This window comes from Pan paniscus, chromosome 18 (assembly GCF_029289425.2).
Source record: "Pan paniscus chromosome 18, NHGRI_mPanPan1-v2.0_pri, whole genome shotgun sequence".
In the NCBI taxonomy this organism is placed as follows: Eukaryota; Metazoa; Chordata; class Mammalia; order Primates; family Hominidae; genus Pan; species Pan paniscus.
Window position 1 is genome coordinate 31,208,321 of NC_073267.2, and position 14,626 is coordinate 31,222,946.

The 14,626-nt window shown below is 54.7% G+C and overlaps 1 protein-coding gene across 2 annotated transcripts; it reads right to left on the reverse strand.

The window, feature by feature from the left end:
- Positions 1-71: 71 nt before the first annotated feature.
- Positions 72-10,791, reverse strand: LOC117974341 (sulfotransferase 1A1-like). 2 transcript variants are annotated; one of them, XM_034952224.3, is made up of 8 exons: positions 6,406-10,791; positions 5,187-5,338; positions 4,957-5,082; positions 4,771-4,868; positions 2,222-2,348; positions 2,032-2,126; positions 1,352-1,532; positions 72-1,229 (listed from the first exon to the last, which is right to left on the reverse strand). In XM_034952224.3, exons 2-8 carry the CDS (start codon positions 5,332-5,334, stop codon positions 1,117-1,119), a joined length of 888 nt encoding a protein of 295 aa, XP_034808115.3. In that variant the 5' UTR covers positions 5,335-5,338; positions 6,406-10,791; the 3' UTR covers positions 72-1,116. The 2 variants fall into 2 exon arrangements, with proteins under 2 accessions (XP_034808115.3, XP_054955591.2); XM_055099616.2 differs by having other exon boundaries at positions 5,187-10,791.
- Positions 10,792-14,626: the final 3,835 nt, after the last annotated feature.

A 14,626-nucleotide genomic window follows, 5' to 3' on the forward strand; every position in this document is an offset into this window, starting at 1 on the left:
TATTTATTTATTTATTTTTTGAGACAGAGTCTTGCTCTGTCACCCAGGCTGGTGGGCAGTGGCGCGATCTCGGCTCACTACGATTCTCCTGCCTCGGCCTCCCGAGTAACTGGGATTACAAGTGCGCGCCAACACTCTCGGCTAATTTTGTATTTTTAGTAGAGATGGGGTTTCGCCATGTTGGCCAGGCTGGTCTCCAAATCCTGACCTCAGATGATCCACCAGGCTGAAGTGCTGGGATTAGAGGCATAAGCCACCGAGCCCAGCCCAAATCATAATTTATTTTATTTTATTCATTATTATTATTTTTTCGAGATGGAGTTTCACTCTTATGCCCAGGCTGGAGTGAAGTGGGGCAATCTTGGCTCACTGCAACCTCTGCCCCCTCCCCCACCAGTTTCAGCGATTCTCCTGCCTCAGCCTCCAGAGTAGCTGGGATTACAGGTGCCCACCCCCCCACCACACCCCTCTAATTTATGATTTTTTTTTTTTTTCCAGTAGAGTCGGGGTTTCACCATGTTGGCCAGGCTGGTCACAAATCAAATTTATTTTCATTACATTGTTTATTTCTCAGGCAGGGTTCACTCTGTCCCTCAGGCTTGAGTGGATTAGCCCAGTCACAGCCAACTGCAGCCACAACCTCCCTGGCTCAGGGGATCCTCCTGCCTTCACTTGTCAAGTAGCTGGGACTACAGGTGCCCACCACCACATGCAAATAATTTTCTCAAATTTTTGTAAGGTTGGTGTCTTGTTACGTTGACCAGGCTGGTCTCAAACTCCTGTCCTCTAGTGATCTTCTGGCCTCAACTTCACAAATTGCTGGGATTACAGGCATGAGCCACCCTGCCTGGCCCACAAATAATATTTTATTCTCTTGTTAAAAATTGATTTTATTTTATTTTATTTTTCAACAGAATCTCACTATGTTGCCCAGGTGGGTCTTGAACTCCTGAGCTCAAATGATCCTCCCACCTCAGCCTCCCAAATTGCTGGGATTACAGACATGACCTACCGTCCCTGGCCCTCAATTCATATTTTATTCTTGGTCAGGATTGATTCGCCCCTTGGTCAGGCTTGATTCGCACGCTCCCTCTGCAGTGACTCCAGGAGCCCCTCTCACAGCTCAGAGCGGAAGCTGAGGCTGCAGCCTGCCACCTTCTCCGCATAGTCCGCATCGAAGCGCTCATTCTGCGCCACAGTGAAGGTGGTCTTCCAGTCCCCAGCCATGCCTGGGGGAGGAAGGCAGGGAGCAAAGCTGGAGTCTCATCCCAGGGGAGGCCCCGAGGGCCTATGGGGAGGCTCCAGCTGCTGCTCCCACCCGCCCCAAACCCCTGTGCTGGCCATCGCCCACCTTTCCTCATGAAGGGGGAGATGCTGTGGTCCATGAGCTCCTGGGGGACGGTGGTGTAGTTGGTCATAGGGTTCTTCTTCATCTCCTTGAACGACGTGTGCTGAACCATGAGGTCCACGGTCTCCTCTGGCAGGGAGCACCCCACAAACTCCAGGATCTTTTGAATCTCCCTTTTGGGGTTCTGAGCAGCAGAGAGCTCCTCAGTGGAGCAAGACAAAACAGGCCCCCCTCTCTGACCTCAGAGGGGATTTGGCCACTTCCCCTGGAAACCCTGAAGAGCCTCTAACACCGGGGCCCCAGTCCCTGGGGTAAAATGAATTGCTCTCTGCCCTGTGATCCCATCATGAGCTCCGCTTGGCACCTATGGGTGAGGACCGTGATGGTCTTATTCTGTGACTGTGGCCCTGGGTAGCACACCCTTTGGCAGGGAGTAGCAATAGGACTAAGTTTCTGATCCGTGGCCCCCCATGCAGCTGACTCAGGTGCGAGAGATGAGAGCTGTGTGGGGCCTGCTGCCAGGTGGGACCTGTAGTGGGGAGGCCTGGGACAAGAAGGCAGGATGGGGAATCTGGGCCTGCTGTGGGGGCTGCCCAGGGAGGGGGCTGGGTGGCCTTGGCGGGTCCCTGTGAGGTGCCTGCCCCCAGGAGTCACATGGAGGGAAGCATCGCACGTGGTCTCACCTCCTTCATGTCTTCATAGAAGAGGTAGAGAACAGGGTGGGTGCGGCTCAGCTCCCACCACTCCTGCACGTGCTGGTACCAGGATCCGTAGGACACTAGAGAAGCAGGCAGGGGGTGCCAACAGAGGGTTGCTGTGCGTTGTAGCCACCACCCCTCGGCTCCACACCTTCCTTCCTCCCATCAAACCCACCTTCTCCAGCCATGAACTTCTCCAGGAAGCTGTCCCAGGTCCCAGGGTGAGGGTACACTTTGGCCATGTGGTAGAAGTGATAGTAGGAAACCGCCACATCCTTTGCGTTGCGGGCAACATAGACCACCTGCAGGGGCAGAAGACTCAACCCCAGCACCATCACCACACAGCCTGCCCCAGGCCAGCTCATCTCTTGGTTTGGCAAAGGAGGAAGCTGAGGCTTACAGGCTGACTTGTTTGAGATCTCATGGCACAGGTAGGGCCAAGCCAGGATCTGAACCCTGCTCAGAAGCCAAAGTCCTGCCTGGTCCCTGAGACCATCATATTCTATAGTAATATAATCTACATCAATGTGTCACACCCCGATCTGGACCAAGGCATGCTCCACCAGCCGAGATCCCACCGCCACCAAATTTTGTGGGCCTGTGAGGACCCACCCTCTAGCTTTCTTAGGTCTACACTGAAGAGTCTTATGTTCTTGGTCATCAGAGCAAGAGGCAGACAGTCCCCGCCGCAGAAGATGAGACAAGGCTGGAGGAAGTGAGGCGACTTTCCCAGAAGAACAGGACCAAAGCTGGGCTGAGCCGGGGCCTCCTTCCCTGGATTCACATGCCCCACACCTGGACCTTTGCTTTTTCTTTTAATTGTGGGATTTATTTTACTTTATTTTATTTTTATTTATTCATTTATTTATTTATTGAGACAGACAGTCTCAAAAAAAAAAAAAAAAAGACCTTGGTCTTTCTTTTTTTCTGTCGCCTAAGTTGGAGTGCACTGGAGTGATAATAACTCACTGCAACCTTGACCTCCCAGGCTCAAGCAATCCTCCAACCTCAGACTTTCCAGTAGCTGGAACTACAGCGCCATGCCACCATGCCCTGCTGATATTTTGCATTTTTATAGAGATGGAGTCTCCCCATGTTTCCTGGGCTGGTCTGTAACTCCTGAGCTCAAGCGTTCTACCCACCTTGGCCTCCCAAAGTGCTGGCATTACAGCAGTGAGCCACCACAGGTAGCACCCTTTTTTTTTTTTTTTTTGGGAGGGAGTTTTGCTCTTGTTGCCCAGGCTGGAGTGCAATGGCGCGATCTCCGGCTCACTACAACCTCCTCCTCCCAGGTTCACGTGATTCTCCTGCCTCAGGCTACTGAGTAGCTGGGATTTTAGGCATGCGCACCACACCTGGCTAATTTTGTATTTTTAGTAGACACGGGGTTTTTCTATGTTGCTCCAGGTAGTCTAAAATTCCCAACCTCAGGTGATCTGCGCGGCTCAGCCTCCGAAAGTGCTGGGATTACAGGCGTGAGCCAATGCGCCTGGACACCTTTTTTAAATCTTTATTTATTTATTTACTTTGTTTGAAATGAAGTCTCTTTCTGTCTTCCAGGCTGGAGTGCTGTGGCTCGATCTTGGCTCACTGCAACCACCCACCTCCCAGGTTCAAGCGATTATCCTGCCTCAGCCTCCCGAGTAGCTGGGATTACAGGTGCCTGCCGCCACGCCTGGCTATTTTTTGTATTTTTAGTATGAACGGGGTTTCCCCATGTTGGCCAGGGTGGTCTCCAACTCCTGACCTCAGGTGATCCACCCACCTTGACCTCCCAAAGTGTTGAGATTACAGGCGTGAGCCACCATGTGCCTGGCCTACCCCCCCTTTTTTTTTTTTTGGAGACAGAGTTTCGCTCTTGTTGCTCAGGCTGGAGTGCAATGGTGCACTCTCGGCTCACTGCAACCTCTGCCTCCTGGGTTCAAGCAATTCTTCTGCCTCAGCCTCCTAAGTAGCTGGGATTACAGGTGCCTACCACCATGCCTGGCTAATTTTTTCGGATTTTTAGTAGAGATGGGATTTCGCCATGTTTGCCAGGCTGGTCTCCAACTCTTGACCTCAGGTGATCTGCCGGCCTCACCCTCTTAAAGTGCTGGGACACTTTAAGACAGGCGTGAGCCACCGCGCCTGCCGGCCCCTCTTTTTATTCTTCATCTTTTTTTGAGACAAGGTTTCTCTGTCATCTAGTCTGGAGTGCAGTGGTGTGATCATAGCTCACTTCACCCTTTTTTTTTTTTTTTTGAGACAGTCTCACTCTTTCGCCCAGGCTGGAGTGCAGTGGTGGGATCTCGGCTCACTGCAAGCTCCGCCTCCCGGGTTCACGCCATTCTCCTGCCTCAGCCTCCTGAGTAGCTGGGACTACAGTCGCCCACTACCGTGCCCGGCTAATTTTTGTATTTTTTAGTAGAGACGGGGTTTCACCATGTTAGCCAGGATGGTCTCGATTTCCTGACCTTGTGATCCATCGGCCTCGGCCTCCCAAAGTGCTGGGACTACAGGCGTGAACCACCGCACCCGGTCTTCACTCTTGAACTCCTAGGCTCAGATGATCCTCCCACTTCAGCCTCCTGAGTATCTGGTACTACAGGCACACACCACCAGGCCCAGCTAATTTTTTTTTTTTTGGAAGAGATTGGTCTGGAACATCTGGCTTCAAGGGATCTTCCCAGCTCAGCCTCCCAAAGTGCTGGGATTATGGATGTGAAACACTGTGCCCAGCCTCACCTTGACCTTCTGATCCAACAGAGTCTGGGGGAGCAGAGCCAGGGGCAGGTGTGTCTTGATGAGCCGTGGGGCCGGTGTGTCTTTCAGAGTCTCCAGCCCTGAGCAGTGGGTCAGGGAAGGTCTGGTGAGCTGAGCCCCAGCCCTGTCTTCCTCCACTCCCCTTGCACCCAGGACACACTCACACACCTGAGGGAATCCCTGGGACTTTGAACTCAAGGAAGGGCACCTGCATGTAGATGGGAACTCGGTGACACTTCTCTAGATCGCCGCCCTGGTAGATCATGTCCAAAATCTGGCTCACCCAGGTGGTGCCTGGAGAGGGAGGAAGATGGGAGGTGAGCAGGCTGAGGGCATGAACTTGCTGGCCAAGGTGGGGACTGCCACCTGGGAGAGGGTGGGTGGCCCTCCTCACTTACCGGACTTGGGGTAGTTGCTGATGAGCAGGTCATCAGGCCGGGCCTGGAAGCTCTGCAGGGGCCCCAGTGCCTCTGCAAAGTACTTGATGAGTGGGACCCCTTTCACGTACTCCAGTGGCAGGCGGGAGGTGTCCTGGATCAGCTCCATGTTCCTGTGTCAGGGGCCAGAGCCAGGCCCGTTCCCTTACCACCATCACAACAGCAAGAAAGTGGAATTCTTGCTTTCAGGGAAGTCACTGAGGCCTAGGGAGGCTGAGTGACTTGCCCGCACTCACAAAGCCAGTCAGTGGCGGGGCTGGGGCTGAAAACCAGGTCGGGCTCTAATGCGGTGGTTCCCCAGCCTGGCCGCACCTTTCATTCACCTGCGGAGCTGTTCAAAATCCCAGGGCCTGGGCCATGGTGCAGACCAGTGAAAGCACCCTCATGGCGCGGGGCCCAGATATCAGGGTGTGTGAAGGTCTCCAAGAGAGTCCAGCTACACTGAGGAAGCTCTAGGACCTTCCTGTGCTGTCTCCCTGCCAGCCAGCGCCCTTTATCTCACCATTTCCTGCTGTGACCCCCAGCCTCCACCCAGTGGGCTCCTCTCCCAGATACTCCCCTCCTTGAGCCCCTCGGCGCCTCACATGTGGAAACTTCCCAGGCCAGCCAGGCCTGTGATCCACTTGCCTGGCCACAGTGCATCTGGGCTCCAGGACAAACACGGCCCATCGAGGAACTGAGCTGCTACTAGGGGCCAGAGCTGCTGTGGGAATGAACAAAACCCTGATGACTCAGCAAAAGGATGGGTCGAGGCAGGGTGGCTCCCGCCTGTAATCCTAGACCCTAGGGAAGCCGAGGCCAGGAGTTGGAGACCAACCTGGGGCAGCACTGCAAGACCCCATCTCTAAAAATCTTTTAAAAATATTTTAAAAAATTAACCAGGCAGGATGGTAAGGGCCTGTAGTCCTAGCTACTGAGGGAGGAGAATCACTTGAGCCCAGGAATTCAAGGCTGCAGTGGCCAGGATCCCACAGCACTCCAGCCTGGGTGACAGCAAGACCTGGCCTCCCCGGAAAAAAAAAAAAAGGGAAGGGAGGGGGATTCATGCCAGCCAGGGTTGTCTGAAATGGGATATCCATGGGGAAAGGGCAGGGATGGCAGAGGCCTCGGCTTCTGGAATGTTGGAGCCACAAGCTGAGCAGGGTGAGGGTGCCCTGGGCCATTCCAGTGTGTCACTCACCTGAGCTCTCAGGAACCTGGCCTTGTGCCCTCCTCGCCCGCAGTGGCTGAGTGTGGGTGTTGTGTGGGGAATGCAGGGGTGTTGTCTGAGCTGAGGGTTTCCTAGGTCCAGTGTGGGAGGGATCTGGAGCCAGGGCCAGACTTAGATTTGCTTCCGGAAGGAAGAGGTGGGGTTGGGGGTGGGGGAGCTTCTCCATTACCCTCCTTAGTTTGCCAGCTGGAGACAAGCTTAAAGTGATCTCCAAAGCCACGACTGGGTTTGGTGTGTAGAAAACAGAATGAAAGGGGAAAGGCCCAATGGTGGCTTTGTTTTTGTAGGTTTGTGTGTTTTGTTTTTTGTTTTTTGTGCTGTCACGGGGCTCCTGACCTGCCCCTGAACTCCACCCTGCCAGGCAGGCCAACAGACAAGATTTCTCTAATTGACCCAGGCAAGAGAGGGGAGGGATTGGAGGAGAAAGATGGGATAGGCAGGCCCTGGAAAGGTCACCTACCTGCTGGCTCCAGGCCAGTCTTGAAGGTGCCAGGGGTTCTGGCCCAGTGCAGCCCACAGGCCCCCAGCAGCCCATGCACTCCAGGCTCTGACCACAAGGCCAGTCTGGAGTGATGCGTGTGGGCAGAGTGAAGGGGCAGGGGTGGAGCAGAGCATGGATGCATAGAACAAGAAAGAACAAGGACACTGCAGTCCCATTGCCCTGGGAGTCAGCCCCAGCTTCATGGCTCCTGGGGACCTCATAGAACATTGATAGAAGATCCTAGAAGAACCACAACCCGTGGCAGGTGGTTTTCTTTCCCTGGGTTTGAAGGAGGCTCCACAGACAAGAGACCAGAGGAGGCCGAGGTTTGGAAGCCACAGGGCCCCGTGGAAGGGGGGCATCCCCCCATCCTCCTCGTTCTTTATCCTCACTTTAAAGTCCAAGGTCAAGCTGGGCACGAGACAGGTAAACAACCATCTGAGTAAAGGTGAATCTCCCAAGACTTCCAAGAAATGCGTGAGTTCAGAGGCAAGCGGACAGGTGGGAGTGTGGGGGAAGCTGAGGCATGGGAATTCCAGGCAGAGGAGAGGCTTCTCATATGCTAGGGCCATGGGCCCCTCCTCCCTCCTCTGTGCCCCTGAAGAATCCCCTTGACTGGCAGGTCCTCAGGCTACTAGCTCTGCCCCTGCCTTCAGCAACCTCAGGAGGTTCCCTTTACTAAGACTTTGTATTGCACTCTAGTAACAACCTGTCGGACCCACACGGGGTGGCACAGAAAAGAGGCGAGAATGTGAGATTAATAGAGTGGTAGCAAGTGAATAGAAAATCCCAGGCAGCAGTTTCACATGAGGAGAAGAAGGAAACTTGAAATAGCTGCATGTGCTAAGGGCCAATAAGTCCCTGAAAAATAGGATGAGGACCAAGCTGGCTACGACCAACCAGACACAACATGGCGCTGTATTTGATGTAGGTTTCACCTAGGATCTCATTGTATGATCAGTAACATATGAAACCATACACCCACCAGTGCCAAGACGGCTCCAGGAACACCTGTATTTGGGTGTAAATTGTGGCACCACGGTCTTGAGAAATCTTTACCTTTTCCTGGAATCTTCATGAATATACCCCTCTTTAGTTAAAGAAGCCCATAAAGGTCAGCCCCACACCTTGTAGGGCATGAGACACTCTCTTGAGGACCCCCACGTTCCTCTTCTTGAGTGAGTCCCTTTACTCTGCAAGAAATCTGCCTACGTTCATGACTTTTGCACTTGTCCTTAAATTGTTTCTGGCTAAGGTGCCAAGAGCCTGGAGAAGGCCTGGCGCAGTGGCTCACTCCTGTAATCCCAGCACTTTCAGAGGCCGAGGCAGGCAGATTACCTGAAGTCGGGAGTTTGAGACCAGCCTGACCAACATGGAGAAACCTTGTCTCTACTAAAAATAGAAAATTAGTCAAGCCTGGTGGCACACGCCTGTAATCCCAGCTACTCGGGAGGCTGAGGCAGGAGAATCGCTTGAACCCGGGAGGCGGAGGTTGCGGTGAGCCAAGATCACGCCATTGCACTCCAGCCTGGGCAACAAGAGTGAAACTCTGTCTCAAAAAAAAAAAAAAAAAAAAAGCATGGAAACGGGCTGAGGTGGATGTCCCACCGGTCTTTGATGACCTCCCCTAGGCCACCAGTATCTGGAGGGGATTAGGGACACTGAGCTCCAGCAGGGCTATCCAGTGTGCCTGCAGAAACAAGAAGGTTGGTCACAGGCAGCCCAGGACAGGGAGTGGGGTAGGGAGGCTGGGGCCAAAGCCCACTCACATCTTCTAATTCCGAGTCTTCTACTATTTCCCCGGTGCTCATCCATCACAGGCAGATCAGGTCACCCAAAGCAGTGACACCTCACAGCTACCAAGGCATGGGGCCAGAGAGAGAGACAGAGTCAGGCATCACAAGTCCCCTCCAGGCTCAGCCCTGAATACCAAGATCAGGACACGGCTGCCCCGGCCTGGATTGCACAACTGGGCACCCTCTCCCCAAAGCTGGACCAGGCTGGGGCCGGGGGACTGCACTCAGCTAGGGCATTGGCCCTCTAGGGGCAGAAGCTGCCCTGGTTCTTCCGGAAGGAACTCCTCTCACAGGCAGATCGCGTGGGCTCTTAGCCAACAGCCAGGGTTGGGGCAACACAAGGGCCCTGCTTCATCCTGACCCAGGCAGCAGGCAGGTAAGAGACAAGGAGGGAGAGGCAGCTGGCAGCAAGCCCCTCTATGCAGCAGGCACTGTTCCGGGCATTACACAGCTCCATCCCGTGAGGCAGGGGTGACTGTTATTTGCATCTTACAGATGAGGAAATGGAGGTGGGGGTTTAAAATCCTTGCCCCTGGGACTAAGCTGGTGCAGGTCCTGGGAGCATCAGCAGTGATTGATTCAGTCACAGCCTCACCACTGTAGCCAGACCTGACCTTCCTCACAGCTCAGCAACACCCAGCAGGTCACTGAATCTCCACAGGGCAAGTCCTCTACTCACTCACAATTAGCGGGAGCTCAGTAGAAGGCACCCGTTTTCCATTATTTTATTAACTGTTTCTTGGCTATCGTCTCTGTGCAGGACTTTGTTCTACAGCAGTGACAAGAGTTGCCCTCAGGCAATTTAGTGCAAAGGTTGGGGTGGGAGAGACTAACGAGAGTCATAAAGCACCTAGCCGGTGAGATAGTAAGTATTCAGGTAAAGAAGCAGACGGGGAAGTACACAAGAGGTGTAATTTTATTTTATATTTTTAGAGACAGTTTCTTGCTCTTTTGCCCAGGCTATAGTGCAGTGGAGCGATCATAGCTCACTGCAGCCTCCAACTCCTGGGATCAAGCGATCCTCCCACCTCAGCCTCCCCCCGTAGCTGGGACTACAGGCATATGCCACCATGCCCGGCTTCTCAGAGCTGCAATTTTAAATCGGGAGATAGAGAAGACCTCCCTGTGGAGGTGGCAGGTCATCAAGATAGGTGTAGAGAAGAACCTTCCAGTCAAAGGGAAAAGGCAGGTCCTGCTGTGCTCAGGAATGGCCAGAACTACTATCATCCCATCTTAGAGACGGGGACAGGGCCGCAAAAGTGTCAGGGCGTTTCCTGGCTCCTCAACAAACAGCTGGATCCGAAGTGGTCTGGGGGATGAGCCGCCCTGCCTGGGGCGGACCTCCCCTGGAGCTCAAGGGCTCCCAGGGCGCACAGGCCTCTTGGGCCCCGGGTCCGGCTCAGGCTCGGGCTTGGTGTCAGCAAAGGGACCTGCGCGGTGCCCTGGGGCCGGGGAGGCCCGAAGGCCATCGCCCGTGCGGCGCGGCGCATAGAGGTCCCGGCGGAGGTCGGGGTGCAGCGGGAGTAGGAGGCGCGCCTATGGAGGGGGTTCCAGGCCCACTCCAACAGCGGCAGGATACGGAGGAGTTAGGGCGGCTCCAGGCAGGGGGCGGACCCCAAGCCCTTGCCCGCCTGCCGCCGCCTGGTCTCCTTCCTTACCCGAAGGGTTGCCACGGCGGGCGGGAAGCCGTGCACGACGAGCACTTTCTCCCTGGGGAGGAGAACGGGGGTGTCCCTGTGAGCCCTGCCGCGCCCAACCGCTGGTCCCCTCCAATTCCACCCGAGAGCGGGGTCCTCACTCCCGGCTTCAGCCTAGCCCCAGGCCCTGCTCCTAAATGAAGTCACGCCCCCTGCACCTGCCCACCTCAGGCCGCGCCTCCAGCCCAGGTACCCACCTGTCCCCCCTCCTCTCCCTCCTGCGCTCCATCCGACCCCAGCATGCCCACCAAGACCCCTACGCTGGCCCGCATCCTGGATCATCACCTCCGCCCCAGCCAGCTCCTCCCCGGAGTTCCACCGCCAAGATTCCCAGGGCACTGTCTCCCCGTCATGCTCCTCCTCTGTGACAGTCCCGTCCCCACCCTGGACTCCCCACCCATGTCACAGGCATGCCCCTCCCTCTCATCAGGCTTGTGCCCAGCAGGGTCCGCCTCCTCCAGGAAGCCTTCCTCCTGGCACAGAGACCCTTCCGGTCTCACCAGGAGTGCAATGGCCCGATTTGGCTCACTGCAACCTCTGCCGCTGCCCCCGCCCCATCTTTCAAGCAATTCTCCTGCCTCAGCCTTTTGAGTAGCTGTAATTACAGGCACGTGCCACCATGCCCGACTAATTTTTGTATTTCTATTACAGACGGGGTTTCACCATGTTGGTCAGGCTGGTCTCGAACTCCTGACCTCAAGTGATCCAACCGCTTTGGCCTCCCAATGTGTTGGGTTTACAGGCTTGAGCCACCGCGCCAGGCCTGGGCCCTGCCTTTTGTGTGGCCTCCATTGTGCTGCTGGACCTGACAAGCAGGGCTGACAGTGAACCCCATATAAACGTGGCCCTGATGACGGGGGTTCAGGCAGTAGAGCAGGTAGATGCTGAAGAAGCGCCCCGGCCTAGCCGCGACTCCCGTGGAACTCTTTGAATTTTAGGAAATTCTCCTTAAACACACTTCTGGTTCAGCACCGACATCAAGAAGAGAGCCTCTCCAGCACCTCGAAACTCACTTTGTCCCTCCCTGGTTCTTCCCGCTGGGTGCCCACTATGCGGCGGTCTCGCCCATCTGTAGCTGAGCCCAGCAGCCCCTGTAGGACACCTGGCCGAACGGGTCACAGTCCTGCTGGGCTCACTCGGGAGATGGAGGCTCCCAGGGGCTCCTCCAACAGCCCCAGGGCTGCTCTCTGGTCACTGCACCTGCCTGGGCTGCCACTCTACTTCTCATCTGCACAGCAGGAGAAAAACTCCACAGAGCGTGCTGTGGGCAGGGCCGGCTGTGCAGGGAGCACCGGGTCCTCGCCCTGCCCCTGTCCTCCACACTCCACTACAGGGACTGTGCCCCTGACTGCATCCTGCATTTTCCTCCTTTTGTCCACAGGTATGAGGTAGATGACATTGATGAAGAAGGCAAAGCGTGAGTGTCCAGGCCAGGGCAGGGCATGGAGCCTGGGGGCAGCCTAACAGCTGGGAAGGAGCATCCCCACCCGGCCACAGGTTGACACAAGCCCCTCTACCACCAGGAGACACACCGTGAGCTTGCGCCGGATCATCCCGCTGACCCGGTGGAAGGCCAACCCCAAGACAGACCCCGAGGCCTTGTTAGTCAAGGAGAAAACCATGTTCTCAGGATGCTGTGACCTTGGTGACAGCACGGCCAACACAGGAAGCCTCAGCATTCGCCTGGTCACTGAGCTCATTCAAGCAAAGCTATCTCCAGTAGGGACTTTCCCTTTTGAGAACATGTGCAAAGGGTCAGCAAACTGACACTTTGCTCATTTTAATAGTAAAAACCATACCCCTGAGTGGAGATTTAAGATGCTAATGAGACATGAGCCCGAGGAGCAAGCATGTATAGCAAATGCGCATGTGCACCCAGAGGACCACCCAGAACATGCTTAGAAGTGACGCCTCTTCCCACCCATTATGAAGAGTTGTGTGAGACTCCCATAAAGGGAGTTTTTCCTGCAGTAATCAACACTGTCCCACCCTGACAAGCAGTCCCTTCTGAACTTGCTCAAGGTGTATTGTCTATTCTGCAATTAACTTTCAATATACTGTTTTCTTTTGCAATAAGTTATTCTATGCTCCACTTCTTTGCTGTGTGTCTCTTGTTTAAATCATTTTATTTATTATTATTATTATTTTAGATGGAGTCTCACTCTGTGGCCCAGGCTGGAGTGCAGTGGTGCAATCTCGACTCACTGCAACCTGAGTCCTGGGTTCAAGCGATTCTCCTGCCTCAGCCTTCTGTGTAGCTGGGATGATAGGGCTCACCACCACGCCTGGCTAATTTTATATTTTTAGTAGAGACAGGGTTTCGTCATGTTGGCCAGGCTGGTCTTGAACTCTTGACATCAGGTAATCCACCCCTCTCAGCTTCCCAAAGTGCTGGGATTACAGGTGTGAGCCACCGCGCACCGCCTACTTAATTTATTTTAACCCAAGAGGACGAGAACCCAGGTATCACAGAGTGTCCCCAGACAGATTGACACAACCTGCCAGGAGACACACCATGAGCTGGCAGTCATGGCATCAGTGGAAGGCCAACCCCCAGATGGACCCCAAGGCCTTGTTCCAGAAGGAGCAGCTCATGTTGGCCCTGTAACCCCAGACCACCTGCTTCTACTGTGCCCTGATCCATGCGCCCCTACAGCGGGTAAAGCAGCCTCCAGGGGAGAGGTCATTGGTGACACCAGGAACAGGCTGATCAGAGAAGCTAGGGGTCCTCTTCCTGCTCTGTCCCCCTTGTCCTCATCTCCCGAGCTAATGGGACCTGCCAGCAGCCCTCCCTCTTCCACTCCAGCCCCAAAGGCTACTGTCCCCTTGCCAGCCCTGGCAGCCTTGGCAAGCCCCAAGTCAGCAGCTTCCCTTCTACAGCCCCAGGAGAACCAGCTCTGAGCCAGGAAGCTCCTGCCCTGAACCCACGGCTCCTGCCCCCTCATGCTCCTGGTGACATGGGACACAAGCCACCTGAGGCCAGGATCTCTGCCTGCCACCATCTGGGCTGCCCTCGGTCCTCTGAACACAGAGTCCCTGAAAGGCAGCAGACCCTCTAGCTATGGCCCCACTGGGGAAGGAGTCAGTACCTCTTCCTCTCTCCACCTTTTTCACTGCTCTGGGCCTCCAGCCACTGAGAAAAGAGCTCCATAGCAGCAGGGACTGGGCCAAGACTTCTTGACCCCAGAGTGAACAATGGCAGGAGTGGCTGAAAGTTCACGGCCCAGAGCCTCCTGTGGTCTAGGCTGGGGGAAGGGGGTGCCTGTCATGGCCTGGGGATCTCTGAGCAGCTCCTCCTGTCTGCCTGCCCCACAGCCCCAGGATGACTACTTGGTCCTGTTTGAAGACACTCCTATGCTTGAGTGTCTTCAAGCATTCCCCTCCCCTCAGCGTGGCCCAGAGGTAGGTGGTGGCTTGTAAGGAGCCCAAGAAAAAGTGACGCTGCCTGGCGGACTCGCCATCCACCAACAACACAGGGCAGGACAGCAGAGGATGTGCTGGGATTAAACACATTCCCCCTCCACTCGTCTCCTGGGTTTTACTTCTCCAGACCCTTTCCCCTCTCCAAACAGGTCAAGTTGAGGAGCTGGAGAGGAGAGGTGGCCGTATTTGGCCCCAGTGGGCAATCACTCTTTCAGCTCAGGGTTTCTCTTGGCTTGGAATAGAGACTCTGCATTGAACACAAATCATAGTTGTGTTGTTGTTGTTTTGTTGTTGTTGTTGTTTTAAGACTGAGTCTTGCTCTGTCGCCCAGACTGGAGTGCAGTGGTGTGATCCCGGTTCAATGAAACCTCCACCTCATGGATTCAATCGATTCTCCCACCTCAGCCTCTGGAGTAGCTGGGATTACAGGCGCCCATCATCATGCCCATCTAATTTTTGTATTTTTAGTAGAGATGGGGTTTTGCCATGCTGGCCAGGCTGGTCTTGAACTCCTGACCTCAAGTGATCTGCCAGGCTGAAGTGCTGAGATTACAGGCATAAGCTACTGAGCCCAGGTCAAATAATAACTTAATTTAATTTAATTATTTATTTATTTTCAAGACAGAGTTTTGCTCTTATGCCCAGGCTGGAGTGAAGTGGCACGATCTTGGCTCACTGCAACATCCGTCCCTGGGTTCAAGCGATTCTCCTGCCTCAGCCTCCAGAGTAGCTGAGGTTACAGGTGTCTGCCACCATGCCTGGCTAATTTTTGTATCTTTTTTTTTTTTTAGTAG